At 31.2% G+C, this 18016-nt stretch overlaps 5 protein-coding genes across 5 annotated transcripts, besides 1 other annotated feature; 2 read left to right on the top strand and 3 right to left on the bottom strand.

Moving 5' to 3' along the window:
- Positions 1–34: 34 nt before the first annotated feature.
- On the top strand, positions 35–5234 carry TVAGG3_0662980 (Rad51/NUKS-interacting protein family; the record flags this gene model as incomplete). Its single annotated transcript, XM_001328089.2, has 1 exon — positions 35–5095. The coding sequence occupies one exon, from the start codon at positions 35–37 to the stop codon at positions 5093–5095; it is 5061 nt and encodes a 1686-aa protein (XP_001328124.1).
- A 25-nt stretch (positions 5235–5259) lies between these two features.
- Positions 5260–6135, bottom strand: TVAGG3_0662970 (acylglycerol lipase protein; the record flags this gene model as incomplete). The annotated part of the gene is made up of 1 exon (XM_001328090.1): positions 5260–6135. One exon carries the CDS (start codon positions 6133–6135, stop codon positions 5260–5262), a length of 876 nt encoding a protein of 291 aa, XP_001328125.1.
- Positions 6136–6388: 253 nt separating this feature from the next.
- Positions 6389–10420, top strand: TVAGG3_0662960 (E3 ubiquitin-protein ligase topors family; the record flags this gene model as incomplete). Its single annotated transcript, XM_001328091.2, has 1 exon — positions 6882–9530. One exon carries the CDS (start codon positions 6882–6884, stop codon positions 9528–9530), a length of 2649 nt encoding a protein of 882 aa, XP_001328126.1.
- A 2957-nt stretch (positions 10421–13377) lies between these two features.
- Positions 13378–14297: a mobile genetic element.
- A 229-nt stretch (positions 14298–14526) lies between these two features.
- On the bottom strand, positions 14527–15885 carry TVAGG3_0662940 (uncharacterized protein; the record flags this gene model as incomplete). Its single annotated transcript, XM_001328092.2, has 1 exon — positions 14805–15626. The coding sequence occupies one exon, from the start codon at positions 15624–15626 to the stop codon at positions 14805–14807; it is 822 nt and encodes a 273-aa protein (XP_001328127.1).
- An 842-nt stretch (positions 15886–16727) lies between these two features.
- TVAGG3_0662930 (uncharacterized protein) lies at positions 16728–18013 on the bottom strand (the record flags this gene model as incomplete). The annotated part of the gene is made up of 1 exon (XM_001328093.1): positions 17063–17983. One exon carries the CDS (start codon positions 17981–17983, stop codon positions 17063–17065), a length of 921 nt encoding a protein of 306 aa, XP_001328128.1.
- Positions 18014–18016: the final 3 nt, after the last annotated feature.

The raw sequence follows: 18016 nt of genomic DNA, 5'->3' as shown, positions 1-18016 counted from the left end.
CGAGAACAATTCCAAGAGGCCACCAATGCATTTAATGACACCTAATGAAAAGTCGTTGCTTAACCATAAGCTAAAACTCTTGGATAATCAATCAAATTCGGAAACTCCAGATTCTTACTCTTTAATTATTACTCAAAAGTCAGTTAAACGAGTTAGTGTCGATTCAAAATCACGATCATATTCAAGAGAAGATCGATCTCCGTATTCAAATTATAATTCTTCTCCATGGATCAATGCAGTATTTGATTCACCTGTATCCTTGAAAATTAGACTTGATTTCTTAACAGCAAGAAGACTAATATACTCTCGTGTGTTTTTTAATAAATGGAAACAACGTTATTACAAAATTCACCCAAGAAGATCATCATCTATTAATTCACCACGTATTAAAAAGCATGACAATACACAGCAAATTCATATAGACAGTGAGTTATCGTTTTTAAGGCAACAAAACAAAAAATCTGAAAAACGTTTTAAGAAAATTACACCAGATTTAGCAAATGATAAGCAAACTCAAACATGTTTCGTATCTGATACAGAACCACAAGGAGTTTACATTGCAAAATCCAAAATAAATGAAGATAATCAAAATTCTTCTGATATCGACAGAGAATTCGAAGAAACTATTACAAGCATAAGAAAACGTCGCTACAAGAATACAACCATTACTACAGATCCGAAAAATAATGAATATCAAGAATCCGATGAATCTGATAAAGAAACCAACACTGATGGATTTGTTTTTGAGACTCCTAAGCCAGAAAAAAAGTCAAAGACATCAATAAAAGAGATAAAAAGCGATCTTTCAGAAAAATCTTTGAAAAATGTGAGTGGATACTTGATTTCAAGAATGAAACCACAACCAAACAATGCAAGAATACAGTTAACTGAGTCTTCTTCTTCAGATTCAGATGATTTCACAAATTTTGTTTTGAAAGACGTAGATTTAGAAGAATTTTCAAAAAAGAGGAAACAGAAACAATCTCCAAAGCCAAAAAGAAAATCCAGCAAAAGTCCGAAAATTGATTGGGTAAAAGCAAGCGAAAGAATGAACAAAACACTCTCTGTAGAAGAGAAACTTGCAAAGAGAAGGTTGCTAAAGGAAATGGCTGAAAAGGAAGCTGAACAACAAAATTCTGAAAATGAAAAATCTCCAGACTTGGTTTGGAAGCTCCATGATCAGAAGAAATTCGAAAGAAAAAATATCAAACCACAAAATGATATCAAAACGACGCCAAATAAAGAAAATAAAATTAATCAAAATAATTCTTCAAATTTAGATCATAATCTTTCGGATTCTGGTAATGAAGCTGAAACAAAGTCAAAGAGATCCAATTTGTCGTTCCAAAGTTTTCTAATTAGTGATGAAATTTTAGGAACACCTGCAAAACCAATGTTAGAAACTTCACCAGCAAATGAGAAGGAAGTCTACTCAAATCCTCACTTGAAATCTTCTAAAAGTCAAAAATCTTCCGAAATCGAAAATGAGTCTAAAATCAATGGAGAAAATGACAATAATGAAGAAGAAAATGAAGATAACGAAATGAACAATGACAATGATATTTTAGATAAGTCAAATGTAAAGATGAAATCAAGGCCAAATAAACGAAAATACAATGACAGTACTGACCTTGATTTCAGATCACGTAATTCGCCAAAGGAGAAAGACTACAGTCTGTTCATGAATTACGAAGATAAAAAACCTCAAAGAAAAGCAAAATTAAAAGATTTGGTATCAAATCAAGGCCAAAATGAAACAAACCAATTGAACAATGATGATTTATACCTTAGAGATGATGATTACATAGAAAACTTATCTAAAAAGTCCAAAATGAAAAATGATGATAATGAAACCTTTCAATTTAAAGGTTTTAATGCCAACAATGATCAAGACTATGAATATATGCCACGATACAATGATCATTCTCCTAAGAATTCAAAATCATCGAAACAAAAACAAAAATATCAAAACGTTGAAGCAAATGCCGGTGATGTTCCTTACTCTAATGATAATAACCAGTACGAATACGAGCTGAATGAAGAGAAATCTTCATCTGCCAAAAAGATGAAAGTAAATCAACGCAATTTAACAGACAATACTACTTACACAAAGCCACCAATCATGGCAATGACCAAATCACGTCAAATTTCTGAAGAAAAACCACCAAATATTATTATTCCAGATAAACCAATTGAAGCAAAGCATTTTGATGATCTTCCTGATATACAAATAGAACTACAAAGCGTCACAACACCAAGAAAGAGTCCAAAAGAGAAATCGAAAGCATCTCCTCAAAATCTCCAAATTCAAAAGATTTCTCAGATGGAATTCTCTCCTTGGGATGATCCAGAGGAATATCATCCTGCAAAATATACAAATTCTCCAAAGAATGAAAATATTATTTCAAAATCTTCAGAGTCTCCGAAATCTAGTCATACTCCAACGATAAATAAGTCTGTAGTAAACAGAATCCGCATGAATCATCGAAAATCTCAAAAAGATTCACCAAAATCAGGAAATCTCAACTCTCCAAACGAAGAAAGCTCATTTTATAACAGAAATATTGCTATTGATGGAAGGAGCCACAGTATGGAGATATTCCTGTTGAATAAAGGCTCTCCTTCCAAAATAGCCGATTATGTCCGAGCAAATGAGGTAGCAGACAGTAATCCATCCACTCCAAGACATGAAAAAGGCATAAAACATGCGGAAACTTCATCAGAAATCAAAATTTCCCAAAGGAAATCCAGAAAATCCAAAATTGTTGACGGCCACATTAAACCGGCAGAGCTGGACAATCCGAAACTGATCAATGAATTCAATTCCCTCCACGATCGACTTTCAAATATCCAAATGGGAATTTCGAATTCGGCTGAGAACTTCAGCTTCGACTTGATGGCCCATGTCATACAAGATGCAGAGAAAGCGAAGAAGGAAAAGTCAAAGATTTCCCAGAAAATTCCAAAATATGAAAATTCTGACAGCCTATTGACGAAATCTCCGACTGAAAACGATAGTCCGAAATCGAAATTCGCCATTTTCGATGTAAAATCTCCTTCATCAAATAATTCTACTTCATCTCCTTTAGTTTCGCCAACAATGAAGATGGAACTGGTCACAGATGACATATTTGATGTAAACAGAACACCAAAACATGAAAAACATAAACATAAAAATGATCAATCAAATCTTAAGGAGAAACTGTCTCCAAATGATTCCAATGATCATGGTTTCATCAGTTCTCCAACGAAATCTCCTAAATATTCCTTGGATTTGAACATTTCCCCTCAAAAAGAAAATTCCTCTGAAAAACCACTTCCTCCGACCAATTTACAGAAGAATATTTCTCCAAAGAAAGAAAAATCTTTTTCAGAAGAAAAAACTTCAAATTCCGAAAAATTATCTTCTGGAAAGAAGCAAAAAGAAGAGAAAACCAACATATCTACTCCATTATCTCAAAATAATTTGGTTTCTGATGATAAATACAATAATTTTGAAAAATCTGACAAAATTATCACTAAAAATGAATCTCCAAGTAGAGTTGATGCATCAACATCACCAGATATTCCATTGCCTCTACCACAAATCCAGTCTCCACCGAAGAAATTCGATATTTTCGGTCCAATTGAAGAAAATCCAGAAAATAACGCTAAATCTGATGAAGGTGGATATATAATAATAGATAGTGATAAAGAAGAAGAGAAACCAAGGCAAAGAAAACACAGAAATTCAACACAAAGGAGATATTCAACAGATACAACAGAAGGAAAGCTTCTTATACTTGAAAAGGCACAACGAAGACTTAGTGATTACTTAGATAACGAAGAAATCGAAGAAAAACAACAAATTCCTGAAATTAAATCTTCATTAGTCGAAAAACCGCCAGAAAAGAAGCCAAAGTTTATAGAAACAGAGATTCCCAAACCAAAAGGAATGGTCAAGTTCAAAGAATTCTCAGCAAGTGACAGCGAACCAGGATTACCGATATATGATCCAAATCCGAAGCGAAATCCGAAATCTGACTTCTCAGAAATGTCAGACATATCGGAATTCGAAGTTACTCCTGTTCTTCCTGATCAAGAAGTCCAGTTTTCCCAATCAGAACTTTTATCAAGGAATATCGAAGAAGGAATCGATGAGAAATCGAAGATTCCTGCAGAAACACCCCCTTCCAAAGGTACTCCTGTTAGTAATTCCTCAAAATACTCGAATAATAAAGAAGAATTTGGCCAAACGAAGAAATCTAGCAGAAGAACACCGAAACAAAGGAGAAGGAGTTACCAATTCATCGAAAAAGATTACGAAAACGATGTTTTCACCCCATCAAAGCTGGAAATTACGACTCCGAGGTCAGGAACGTTTAAAGATTCACCTGATTCGAAATCTAATGTATCAAGTGTTACGAAATTGCAGGTTTCGCCTCCAAAAATTGCGAAATCTAAATCAGAAATTTCAAATAATCTTGAATTGTCACCTTTATCAACAAATGAGCGGCCAAACCAACTGAACAAGCTCTCCGTTTCACCTCCGAAGATCGATGACGTCCAGAAATTGGAGATTTCACCATCAAAAGCGGAAGAAAGAACTGAAAAGCCAGATTTGGCCATTTCTGTGGCCAATTCAAGGGAAATCCCGAAGAATGAAAAGGAATTTTTGAGAATTTCATCGAATAATTGGATTTATTCAAACGAAGAAAAGGAAAACAATGGATTTTCTTCAACTCCAAACGAAGGAAATCAACTGGTTCAATTTCTGAAAATTCCAATAAATTTAATGAGATATCGAAAGATTTCGGAAATTCATCACCAAAATCTTCTAATTTGTCATCAGAACAAACCAGAAAAGGATCTCAGAAACTTTCAATTTCAGTTCCAGAAGAATCAGAAAAAATTGTCCAAGAAAGAAGGAATTTCCTTGTTGACATGTCAGCAACAAACTCCTTCACGGCCTCTCTATTATTCTGTGTCTAATTCGATCAATTCTCACACGGAAGAAGACGTTGACTTGGTTGGACTAGTTTTTGATATCGGAGATTCTGATAACAGTGATAACAACGATGATCTTTTAATTTCTCAATTCAAAAAGAAAAAATGAAATATTTAAAATTGTTTCCGAAAAGTGAAGGAAAATTGAGAAGATTGTGAAGTTTACACGGAATATTATTTAGAAAAAGCGGAATTTTATATTATATAAACTGTTATTTTGTTTTTTATTAAAAAATATACTGATAATTTTTTTAAAAAAAAGGAATAATCAAATTATTCGATTCCAATAAAATGGAAGATCTTTCTATAGATTTCGCCTCTGAATTTCGACTTCATCAAATCGTGTGGGCCTCCTTCGTATTCAATGAACTCGCAATTTGGAATTGACTGAGCCCATTCTTTATTTGTTGGTGGGTGGACGAGTTTATCAGAAGTTCCTTGTAAGAACAATAACGGAACTTCGGGTGGATATAAATGTGCGCTCTGTTGAATGTAATCCATATGTTGAACAAAAGAATTCAAAATAACGGGTGAAGCTTTAACTTGCATATGGGGAGATTCCATAACAGCCTTCTTGTATCCATCAGGATATGGTGATTTACTTACATCAAGGCCTGTAGGGATTCCGACAAAAGGTAAAACCCAAGATCCAACTTTCAAACCCATACGTAGTAAGAAGGAAGGATTTGGATAAGCATAAGCTCTTAACCATGGTCCAGTTACAATGACTCCTTTTACCTTATTGATAAATTCTGACTTAGAAGTCATAAAACATAAAGTCGCCAAACCACCGAAGGAGTGCCCAAACAAGTAAATCGGAATATCTGGATATTGAGAACTTGCATAAGCAATCTGTTGTTCGATACCCTCTATTACTTGAGGAACTGTAGTTTGTGTTCTTGCACCTGGACTTCGTCCGTGTCCACGATGATCAGCAGCAATCGCAGCACCACCATGCCCAGCAAATACGCGCATAACGTTTGCATTAAAGCAAACAGCAGAGCAAAGGCCGTGCATATAAATTATTACATACTTAGTTGGGCCTTCTTTTACACGCCAATGACAGCCAACAATTGTCTCACCTTTAGTTACTACTTCGAACGTTTCGCCATCATATTCAGTACTCCAGTCAACATCATCAATCTCCATATCAGAAAAATTGAATAAAAACAATGAAATACACTTTTTTATCCATAAAAGTGACGATTTTTTCTTAATTCTACCAAAAGTGACATTTAACCATCAAATCATCAAATTTATTGATCAATTTTCATTAGATGGGTAAATCTAATATATTATCATTTATGGAATTTTATGTCTTTTCAATTTTGAAAGGAATGAGCGGAATTTTCTCTGTGGACATATTTGTTAACTATAAGTTTTACTTCTAATTTTGAAAAAAAAATATCTCACTAAAAAAATGAATTCAATACCACATTAGATCTCTGAAAACTTCATTAATTTTAATTTATATTATTAGGTACTGCGTCCATGTCATGCAAGCATGCATGGTTTATTGAAAACTAACAAAATCAAAAAAAAATATCAATAATCAAATCTGACTTAAAAGAAGCATACGCAATTGGGAAATCAAATACTGCTTCGGAAATTACCAGTTCTGCTATAGTACGCGTTGAATAAAAAGATTTTATCATAAAGATTAAATTTCTTCAAAATCACGATGTTAAAGTAATAAAACTATAATTTCAAATTGTTTTAGAAGTTTACCCAATACTAAATACTCGACATACTTCGATATTCGAAAAATAACATCAAGAAATACATTACAAGTTTTGAAATTCAATTAATGATGTATTGAAGTAACTAATTATTTTATTTTCAAGAATCTGACATGAAACAGGTGGAAATTTTTTCAAGAAAAAAAAAGAAAAAAAATGATTCATGATGATGGATTTCTTAATACATGTCCAGATAAGAGGCATACATTGAATGAAGATAAAGTTCGAGAAGTGCTTAATGCTGGAAATGCTACAAATAGTTCTAATTCAACCGAATTTGAAACTGTGCCATACAACCAAGAAAATTGTGAAGCACTTCTAAAGACTGCTGTCCTCTTAAATGGAAACAAGCACTTAGTTGGAGAAAATGATTTTGCTTTTTCTTTATTTTATCAAGGCGAAGGTGCGAAACCAACTTCCATTTTCTATCCAGTACGCAATAAATTAACAGATAAATATCATGTTATCATTGAAAGTCCACCCGTTGTGCCAGTAAATGTAAGCGAAAAACAATCTCAGCAAGAAAATTTACCAAATGACGCTCAAAATCAGCAAAACGACAAAAGAGACCAATTAAATGGAAATGCAAATGATCCCAACAGCAATATTTCACAAGGGAATGGAAATGAACAAAATATTGATCCACAAAACTCACCAGAATCACAACAGACTCAATCTACAGAATCTACCCGGGCACTTTCTAATCCAGATAATCAAAATAGTCAAGAAAACAAATCAGATGAAAATTCTCAAAACATAACTTCTCAAAATGATCAAAATAACCAAGATAATACATCAAATCAAGCAACACAAGCTACAGATCAAACTACTGATCAACAAAATCAGCAAAATCAAGGAAATGATAATTCTCAAAATTTAGATCCACAAAATGATCAAAATAGTTCAAATAATACAGACAATCAAACTACAGATCAAAATTCTGATCAACAAAACCAAGGAAATCAATCAAATGATAATTCACAAAATAATTCTTCTCAAAACGACCAAAATGATCAAAATAGTGCAGTAAACCAAACTACAGATCCAAATAATCAACAAAACCAATCAAATGATCAGCAAAATCAAGGAAATGATAATTTCCAAATTAATTCTTCTCCAAACGATCAAAATAGTACAGTAAATCAAACATCTGATCAACAAAATCAAAACCAAGAAAATACTGATGAAAATCAAAATAATTCTTCACAAGAACCACGAGTAAAGGAAATTGAGTTTGAGAGTTTGGAAGAGAAACAAATCATTGTTTACGGCATTCTGAGTTACTTGACATTCCTTGCGAATAACAACTTCTATTATCCAGTAGAAAAAGACATTTATGAGTACATTTATTTAGACGAACAAAGCAGACCTAAACTTCGAATTCCCCCATTTTCAGTCACACAAGAAATGAAGAAACTATCAAAAGAAGAAATCAGAAATCATCATCTCAAACTATTTAAAGATTTTTACAGATTATGTTTTTCAGATGAAGAATATCAATCAATCGAATCATTCACTTCTCTTGATGACTTACAAAGTGAATTATACAATTCATTTAAAGGCAAAAACAAGCAATTCGATGATTATTTCAACGAAATCATTAATTATGGAACGAACAACAAAAATTCAACAAAAACAGATAAAGAAATTGATGATCTTTTCTTGAACGGAGATGATGACCATAAATGGTCGATAATTCGAGAATTAGTTGATCAAACAGAAGTAAACACAAAGAACTACCAGATCTTGTACTTCATCTACAAACTACATCAATGGGGACCTCCTAATTTATATTTAGAAATATATTATTACATCAAACTCATGCAATTCAAACCAGAACTTGATAATTTCTATTTAAACAGCGATAATGATTTGTACAAAGCAGTTTATTATGAATGCAAATACCATGAATCTAGATATTATGAATATTTCTTCAAATCATTGGAATATTACAATAAGTCATTATCAAATAAAGAATATGATGAACAATTCATTAAATACAGACTTTCTATTCTTGGCCAAGACTTGGAATCTCTTCGAATAGTTGCAGATGAAGGATATCCACTCGCTATTTACGATTACGCATTGGAGATCTCTAAATATGATATCAACATCGCTATCTCTTATTCGGAGAAAGCAATTCAATATATGTTTGAAGCAAGAGATCTCACAGCGAGACTTAAATATAATTTTTATCTTCTTCATCCAGATGAACGAATTGAGAATGATATATTTAATCTCTGTAATGGATATAAATCTCTTTACTACATCACAGATCGATTGTTTGTTCGTGCTTGTCATTTATTAAGTAATGAAAGAATTAGTAAATACATCGAAAGTAAAATTAATAATGGATACACAGATATCATCAAACATTCTGATACTTGTATCAAACAAATCTTCAAATTTTGTGGTTCAAAACAGTTGATACAACTTTATCCAGAAGGAAGTCGTCATCTCAAGAAGATGAGATTCCACAAAGGTTACACTATCATTCATCTTTTCGCAGAAAGAGGTGACGTCGAAGGTGTTAAATATTGCATTGAAAAACTGAAATGTAAAACAAATAAACTCGTTAATAAGAAAAAACCTATTGAAATTGCAAGAGCAAATAACAATATCGCTGTTGTTAAATATCTCGAATCATTATCACCCAGTAATAACAAACCAACATCTTCAAATTCGTCACAGAACAGAATTGGTTCAACAAAACCAGGAAGTTCAAGACCAACTAATTTATCAAGTAAAAATTCAAAAGCTAACATTGCTGCTCTCAGAATAACTCACTCATCAAGTATAAAATGAATAAAAAATATTGTTATCGAATTTAAATTTCAAAATTTTTTAAGCATATTTTTCGCAACCTCCTCTGAAATTTGAGAGGATTGGAATGGATTTCATGCGAGGAATAGACAATATTGCTTATGTCATTCATCGCAAGGATCATTTAAAAATTATGCAATTGAGTGTTCTTTATCAAGATCATCAGAAACGTCGATTGGACGTGCACCATTAAACTTTGGATATGGAAATCAATTCTTAACAAGTACAAATATTTCATATTTTAAAACAATTAATAGATGTGGATATGCTTTTGAAGCTGGACAAAGCATATCAAATTCTTCTTATAATTTAATAATAAATAACACATCAACAGATGTATATTGCATACAAAACTATATATTATCTAAAGTAAAAATATATAAATGTAACATCATAATTAACTCAGCGAAAGAATGGTTTATAAACAATGAGGAATATAATGAAGTTACAGTTGAGGAATGCAATATTATTGATAATACAGCAATTAATATTTTTTCTATAGAAAAGGCAGGATCAGATATAACAAAAGTTCTTAATTGTTATCTGCAAAGCAATAAAAAAAACAACATGAAATGTAGTATTTAATAATAATTACAACACAGAAATAAGTCTTGTCATTAAACATTTTTCAACAAGGTTATGCCAGGCAAAATATCCAATAATTCTCAATCAATTTTCAATTTCAGCCGAAATTGATTTCTTTAAATTATTTTCATTTTGTATTATGTTATTTTCGAGCAAGGATGAAATTGTTTTTAATTCAGAAAGAAATCAGAATGATATTCACAATCGGCACTCTATTTTTGACTTCTTAAACATTAAATATTTCTTTTCTTTCTTATTCTAATTAAATATGACTTGCGTGTTTTTATTTCTTAATCCACAATGAATTCATGCCTTTTTGGAAAATGATAAGAACACATTGGCAACTACAGCCAATGAATATCATTCCATTGAAACCATGTTTTCCAAAATTGTTTTCTTGGAATGGAAATATATAATTCCTTTCTATATCACAATCGATCAATTAGGAAATGGAAGCATTGCTAAGTACATTGACATAAAATCAAAGAAGGATTCCCACATATCATCAAGTATTCAGATGGAAGTCATCATCTCAAGAAGATGTGATTTCATATTATAAAAACTCAATAACAGATGATAGTGAGTTTTTTATCTTTTAATTATATAAAACAATCGATATACTCAATTTCTCATTATTTTTCTGAATCAAATGCTAAGGATAAAATGATTATGTTTTCAATAAAATGTAAAAAAGTGCACAAAATGTTTTTCACCCCGTGTAAAACCCAAATTATTGATTTTCGGATACAATTGAGAGGATATTGAAATTTTGTCAAAATTCATAAATGTTGCAAAACATTTTCTCATCAAGTATTCCATGAATACTTTGATGGAGAATGTCAAAGTATAAAGAATGGAACATATAATGATAACTCCAAAAGTTTCTGTGTTCATAACAGTTTATTTGAAGATCTCAAGAGTCGAGCAATTTATTCTTCAGGAGATTCTAAATTCCTATTTGAAGATAGTACATTTATTAGTGTATCTACTGCATCAGGTGATGGTGGTGCAGTTTGGATTTTAAAAGGAGAAAACGTTCACAACCGTATTTGTTCATTCAACTGTTCTGCACCAAATAATGGACAATATAGTCTCTGTTATTCCACTCAAGGCTCATTGAAAAATTACGTAAACGAAAGTACTTTATCAAGAACTACCACGACTCCAATTGGACGTTCACCGATATACTTTGTGTATGGAAATCAATTCTTAACGAAAACTAATATTTCGTATTTTAGAACGATTGATAGATGTGGATACCAATTTGACCAAGGACAATCAAAATCAAATTCTACTTATAATTCAATATTAAATAATACCTCTACGAATATAATTTGCATAAGAAATTATATACTTACTAATACAAGATTGTATAAAAGTAACATCATCCATAACTATGTAAAAGATCAAGTCATTAGCAATTTCAGATGTTTTCCATTAACAGTAGAAGAATGTAATATTTTTGATAACTTAGGAACTTATACTTTTTATATTGAAGAATCAGGAAACGCAGTAGTTAATAATTGTTACCTTAAAAACAATAAAAAAGCATTAGGAAATGTTGTATTTAATAACATTGACAACTATGAAATAAACTTCAAACTAAATCATCTTTCAGAAGAACGATGTCAACCCGACTCTTTAGTTCAAAGCAATCATCTTTTTATCTTAGACGAGTTTGAAGATTTTAGCTTATTTTCATTATGTATTTTGTTATTTTCGCGCAACAATGAAATTGTTTTTATCTCAGAAAGAGATAAACATGAAATCTACAATCGACAATCTCTTTTTGGCTACATTAACTTTAAATACTTCTTTTCTTTCTTCAAATAAAAATTTTTAGTTTTCTTGAATTTTTGAATATTTTTCTGCATAAGGAATTTCTCAGGCAATTGTGGCTTTGTATTAGGTCAAGAATAAAACTTTTATTCTTAAGCTGAGATTTTATCATCAAACAAGTTGATATCAACCAAAATTCGGAAAAATGAGGCTGGAAATGCTGGGTTATTCAAAGTATTGCATCTTAAAATATAATACAATGTGGAAATAGAAAGGTGCCTATGAAATTATTTAATTTTTATGAAATCCTATATGAAAATTACATTCTTGACAGCAATTTAAATTAGTTAGCAAAATCAATCTTTTGCTTTGCTCTGGGAAACATGTTTTTGTGGCAGATAAACCCATTTTTTCGAACTTAGCATTCAATTCAATTTTTCAGTGAAGTTCTCTCAATTTGAGGGAATGTACTAAAAGGTAATCTAAACCATGAAAATAAGTTTGTTTTACTGCAAAAATTGAATTAAGCACGTTATTCGTAAGGTGTAAATTAAATGGATATATACTATCAACATCAGATATCAATTCTAAAAATCATTTAGAGAAAACTGAGATCCCATTTTTTGAGAGTGAGAAAAATTTTGTCAAAATCCACAAATGTTGCAAAACATTTTCTCATCAAGTATTCAATGAATACTTTGATGGGGAATGTCAAAGTGCAGCTAGTGGAACTTACTCTGATAACTACAAAAACTACTGTGTTAAAGACAGTTTCTTTCAAGATCTTACTGACCGAGCAGTTTATTCATCAGGAGATTCTAAATTTCTATTTGAAGATAGTACATTTGTTAAAGTATCTTCATCAAAAGATGGTGGTGCAGTTTGCACTGACAAAGGAGAAATTGTCCAAAACCGAATTTGTTCATACAACTGCTATACATCAGAATGGGGACAGTATTGTCTTGTTTATTCAACTGAAGGACAATACAAAAATTACCTTATCGAAAGTTCTATATCAAGTTCTCGTGAAACTTCTACTGGAAACGCTCCAGCATACTTTCATGGCGGAAGTCAATACTTCACGAAAACAAATATTTCATATTTTAGAATAGGGTCATACTGCGGTTACCTTGTTGAAAAAGGACAATCAGAAACAAATTCCACTTATAATTCAATAATAAATAATACATCAACAGGTGATTATTGTATTTACAACTTTGGTTTACCTACAGTAAAAATATATAAATGTAACATCATTAATAACTCTGTAAAAGATAGGGTTATCTACAATGTTAATTGTAAACCATTAACAGTTGAAGAATGTAACATTATTGATAACTCAGGAACTAATACTTTTTATTTATTAGTTTCAGATCCATATAAAACAGAAGTTATTAATTGTTACCTTGGAAATAATAATAAAACATACGGAACTGTTGTATTTAATAACACTTACAACAAAGAAAAAGGTGACCAAACTATTTTTTGAAAGTCCGCCATAACTTTAATGGTACTATTTCAGCGTGTACAATGAATACAAAAATTCTAAGAGTGCCACATAAAATAGTACTTTAGACTTGAGTTAATGCTACCAAGCAAATGTTAAAAAGATGACTTTAGTGTTTTGATAATCAAAGATTAAAATCATTATTGTCTAAATCAATAATCATAACGACAGAAGTTAATGTTTTTTCATAAGTGCTTTAAATCCACTTTTAAAAGTATACCTCAAAAATCAAAATATCAAAAAAATTAGCCGATAGGTTTGGCTTTAATTTTTGTCTGCTTTTATGATTTGATATGGATGTTATAATTTTAAAAGTTGAGCCAAATTCACCAATAGATTTTTGAGATTTGCAAATACTCAATAATTTTCAGCGTGTTCTCTTTTATTAAAAGAACTATTTGGTTTCAGTATCATATAAATTGATATTTACTTTCTATTTGAACCTTCATTTAGCTAATGATTTAATAATACAGATTTCATCTAGTCCTTATAAGAGAATTTTGAATTTGTTATAATAAAAAAACAAACAGATATAGCTTACACTTCTATAATAAAGATACCTTTTATAGAAATCAGTATGAAATGTGTTTTGGCTTATTGGAAGCATATCAGACATAATCGCCATAATCAAAAAATCTATATACCCAATAAGTAATAAATTTGTCGATATAGATTTTCCATAAAATTAGTTTTTAGTCTGATCTTAAAATAAATTTAATTTTTTATAAAAAAATCACATTTAAAAGTACCTTTTTAGTAGCTCGAAATCCTGTTGGTGGATTTCGGGCGTACTTCAAAATTAGCTTTTCTTCTACATATGCAAGCTATATTTTAAATATGGAGCAAATCGGATCGGCGAAAGGAGTTTAGTTACCTTTATAAAGAAATAAATCTCGAACTAAAACATCTTTCGACAGAACTATGCCAAGCAAAATATTTAGATTTTAACAATCATCAAACAGTTTCAGTCGAATTTGAAATTTTTAATTTATTTCCACTTTATATTTTATTATTTATCAGCAAAGATGAAATTGTTTTTAACTCGGAAAGAGATAAACATGAAATCTACAATCGACACTCTCTTTTTGACTTCTTCAACATTAAAAATTTCTTTTCTTTCTTCTTCAAATAAAAACTTCGTTTTCCTTTTGAAATTATTGGGTACCTAATTAACTACATCAATATTTATTTATTGAAAAGTTAATGATATATGAAAATAATTTCAAAAATCAGATATAAATCTCAATACAATGAGAAAACAGATAGAACACAAGGGGTCAATTAAGTTGAAAGTCTGTCAATAATTCATATTCCAGCAAATTCAAAAATTAAAATTAGCAGATTATGAATGGAAAAAAAATTACAAAAAAGAAACATACAAAGTTTTAGTCTATTTCGATAGGAGCTATTTCTTGAAGAGCTCTCTCTGTATCGAAGTTATTTCTTCGAAGAATTTCAACTGCTTGTCTCAAGTCAATTCGTTGCTGTAGTAATGTATTGACTGCTGATCTCTGTCGTGCTGTAAGAGTATCGACCAATGCGAAGTCTTCGTCTTCAAATTCGTTGAATTCGTTGTCTACGTCCATAATTGCGCAGATTTGATCGAATATATGTTCATCACTGTGCTCTGAGACGCCTGTATTAATAAGATGTGTATGAAGAAGTGGAACAAAATTCGAAGGATTCGAAGAAATTACGTTACTAGCAACAGCTATTTCATCGATTCTATTGTATATGGAGTTTTCTTGGCTTATTACATCATTTAGATGAACTTGGTTAACAAAATTTTGTGCAATTCTTTCGATATCTCCATTGTCAAGAAATTCTGTGACTCGTTCCTCACTGTAGAAGTTGTTATCGCTGGCTTCATCTTCCTCATCCTCTGTGTACTGATTTTCGTCATAATCTTCTTCGTAATCTTCGTTGTGATGACCAAATAAATCGAAAAATGGAAAATCATGATCGTGCTCGCGATGACTAATATGTGGTTTCACTAGATAGAATATAACTTCTGAAAACTCTTTAAGGCCAATGAATGGCTCAATTTCAAAGAGAAATTGACCTCTATGAACAAATTTTGCTTTTCCTGTTAATCGTTCCAGCTGAAATTCTTTACGAAGCATTGCTTCAGCTTCATCATGTGTCGTTGTAGGCTGTATTTCTAATATCTTTCTCTTTTTCTTCGGATAAGTGAAAATTATTTTCATTTTTTATGGCACTTTTATGGGAATTAAAATACCAACATATTCATAATTGTTTATCAATATATAGTTATTTTATTCTAATGGAAATTTCCTGAAAACAATTTGCTCGAAATCAAAGATTGGCTAATAGAATTCAAGCTAATATCAATAATAATGTAAGGGTTTCGTTTTGCTAAAATTGTCACTTTTATAGCATATTTGTTTTTGGATGTTTTGCGAAACCAAAAAAAAAAAAAACTATGATATACAATGTGTGTGTAAAGAAAATACTTTATTTACTAGTTAAAAAATCATTTGGTATTGATCAAGTTATTTTTTCTGGATAAGATATTATATGGATAATTGGATAGAAAATACAATTATATAATCTTGTACCTGGTTTAATTAAGCTAATTGTCATCAGAAACTTGTAATTTTTATGAATTTCAGATTTTCTTTTCATTACTGCTTTTCTTAATAGGTCAAGTTCTTATTTACGTTATAAAGTATGATATTTACAAATATCAAGTTATCATGTTTTTTGAGAAATTATGAGAAACAAACAAAAATGAAAAAGATAGGAATAGCAATGAATAGTGATGTGGGTATAGAAAATGTAAGAGATATGAATGCAAAGCAATCAGTATTTAGGACATTGACCATAGATTTCGAAAAAAAAATGCTGCATACTGAGCGAAAACTATGATTATATTATAAGGCTGTCATTTAAAGCATAATGAAATTATTCCCTTTTCATTTTAATCGAATAAGATAGTAAAGATTTTTGAATTAGCTAGAAACTGATGAGATGTTTTCACAAATCAGATTTTTAATCTCTATAATGCATAATTCACTCAATATCTCAATTTTGATATTGCGAGATATTTTTGCTATCGGTTTCGCAATTTTGACACAATAGCAAGAGGGTTCTATAAGCATTATTATCAACGTAGAATCTGAATATCATATCAGAAAATGTCGCAAATCTGACATTTACCCGACCAAATAGCAAAAATAATTGAATACTTTTCGCAAAAACTTTAAAAATCGATAAAAATATGAAATATAGATATTAAAGAGACTTTTTATATAATATTCATAAAGATTTTCCAAAAATATGATACCGCAAAATTAAAAAAGTGACGTCTTGAGTGGAGTCAAAGGTCGAAATTGCTAGCTAAATGTTTTTTTAGCGAAATTGCGTATTGTACGTTTTTTTCGCAAAACGAAACCCTTAAATAATGTCATTTCACACAAGATAAAAAGGACAAATATAGTAGTTTCGTGATGTATTAACTTAGATTCTTTTGAGATAATTTGAAATATTTAGTTTTAGATCACAAGTATTTGACATTTAAAAATAGAAGTGCAGACTAATTTACTTTTATATAAAATAACCCCTTAAAAAATCTAAATTGAATTTTTTTTTCAAATTTAAATAAATATGCGACAAAATGAATTTACAATGCTTCCTTCTTTGCATCCTCGAGTTTCTTCCTAATGTTATCAACAATCTTTTGTTGTTGAGCAACTTCAGCATCCATTGTTTGGTTAAGCTTATCAGCTGAGCGCATCCAACGCTCCTTGAAGCCTGCAACATCTCTATCCTGAGCAGCAAGAAGCTGTTGGCGTTGTCTTTTCTGTGTCTGAAGGAAGATTCTCTTCTTCTCGAGTTCCTCGATCTTTTCCATCTTGTTGCCTTCCTTATGAAGGGCTGTAGCTTCATCGTAGCGCTTTGTTAAAACGAGATGACGTTCTCTTTCACGAAGATCTAATAATGCTGGAGAAGGCTTCAAATACGAAGATGGGAGCTCATCAATTGGGCGTGAATCATTATCCTGAAGCCTTGTAAGCTGTGTCCTCTCAAGCCTACGAGCAGATGAAGATTGAGTACGGTTGAAATCAGTAACTTTCTGATTCCATTGCTCAATTGTCTTCTTAAGGGAGTTTTCAGCTTGTTGAAGTTGGATTTCTAAGGCTTTGATTTCCTGAGACTTCATTTGAGCATGCTTTCTCTGAATAACGATGGAGTTAATCTTTTGGATTAAATCAACAATCTGTTGAGAAAGGTGGTAATTTCCTGCTAATGTAGCTTGGCGTTTTCTTTCTTTGAGTGTGATGATAACTTGATTAACATTTTCGAGTGGTATCGATGTGAGTGGAGCACCCTTAAGAATATCGTCGACTCTTGATTCTGCTGAAATATGCTCTCCTCTTGTTAAAGTTTTGTATTCTGCTGTCGGATTTTGAGCTGCAGGTCTATTTGGCTTAGGAAAAGTACCTCTTACTGTGTTTGGGTTGTATAATGCCCTTGAATGGATTGTGGAAGTACTCATTGGAACTTCAACACGTGGGCGCAACAGGTTAGGAAGCTGAGTCATCGATGAAAGTTGTTGTAACGATTTTTTTATCTC

The sequence above is a fragment of the Trichomonas vaginalis genome, chromosome III (assembly GCF_026262505.1).
Source record: "Trichomonas vaginalis G3 chromosome III, whole genome shotgun sequence".
Taxonomy (NCBI): domain Eukaryota; phylum Parabasalia; order Trichomonadida; family Trichomonadidae; genus Trichomonas; species Trichomonas vaginalis.
Note: the sequence above shows the minus strand (reverse complement) of the source record. Positions and strands in the feature narration are given on the sequence as shown.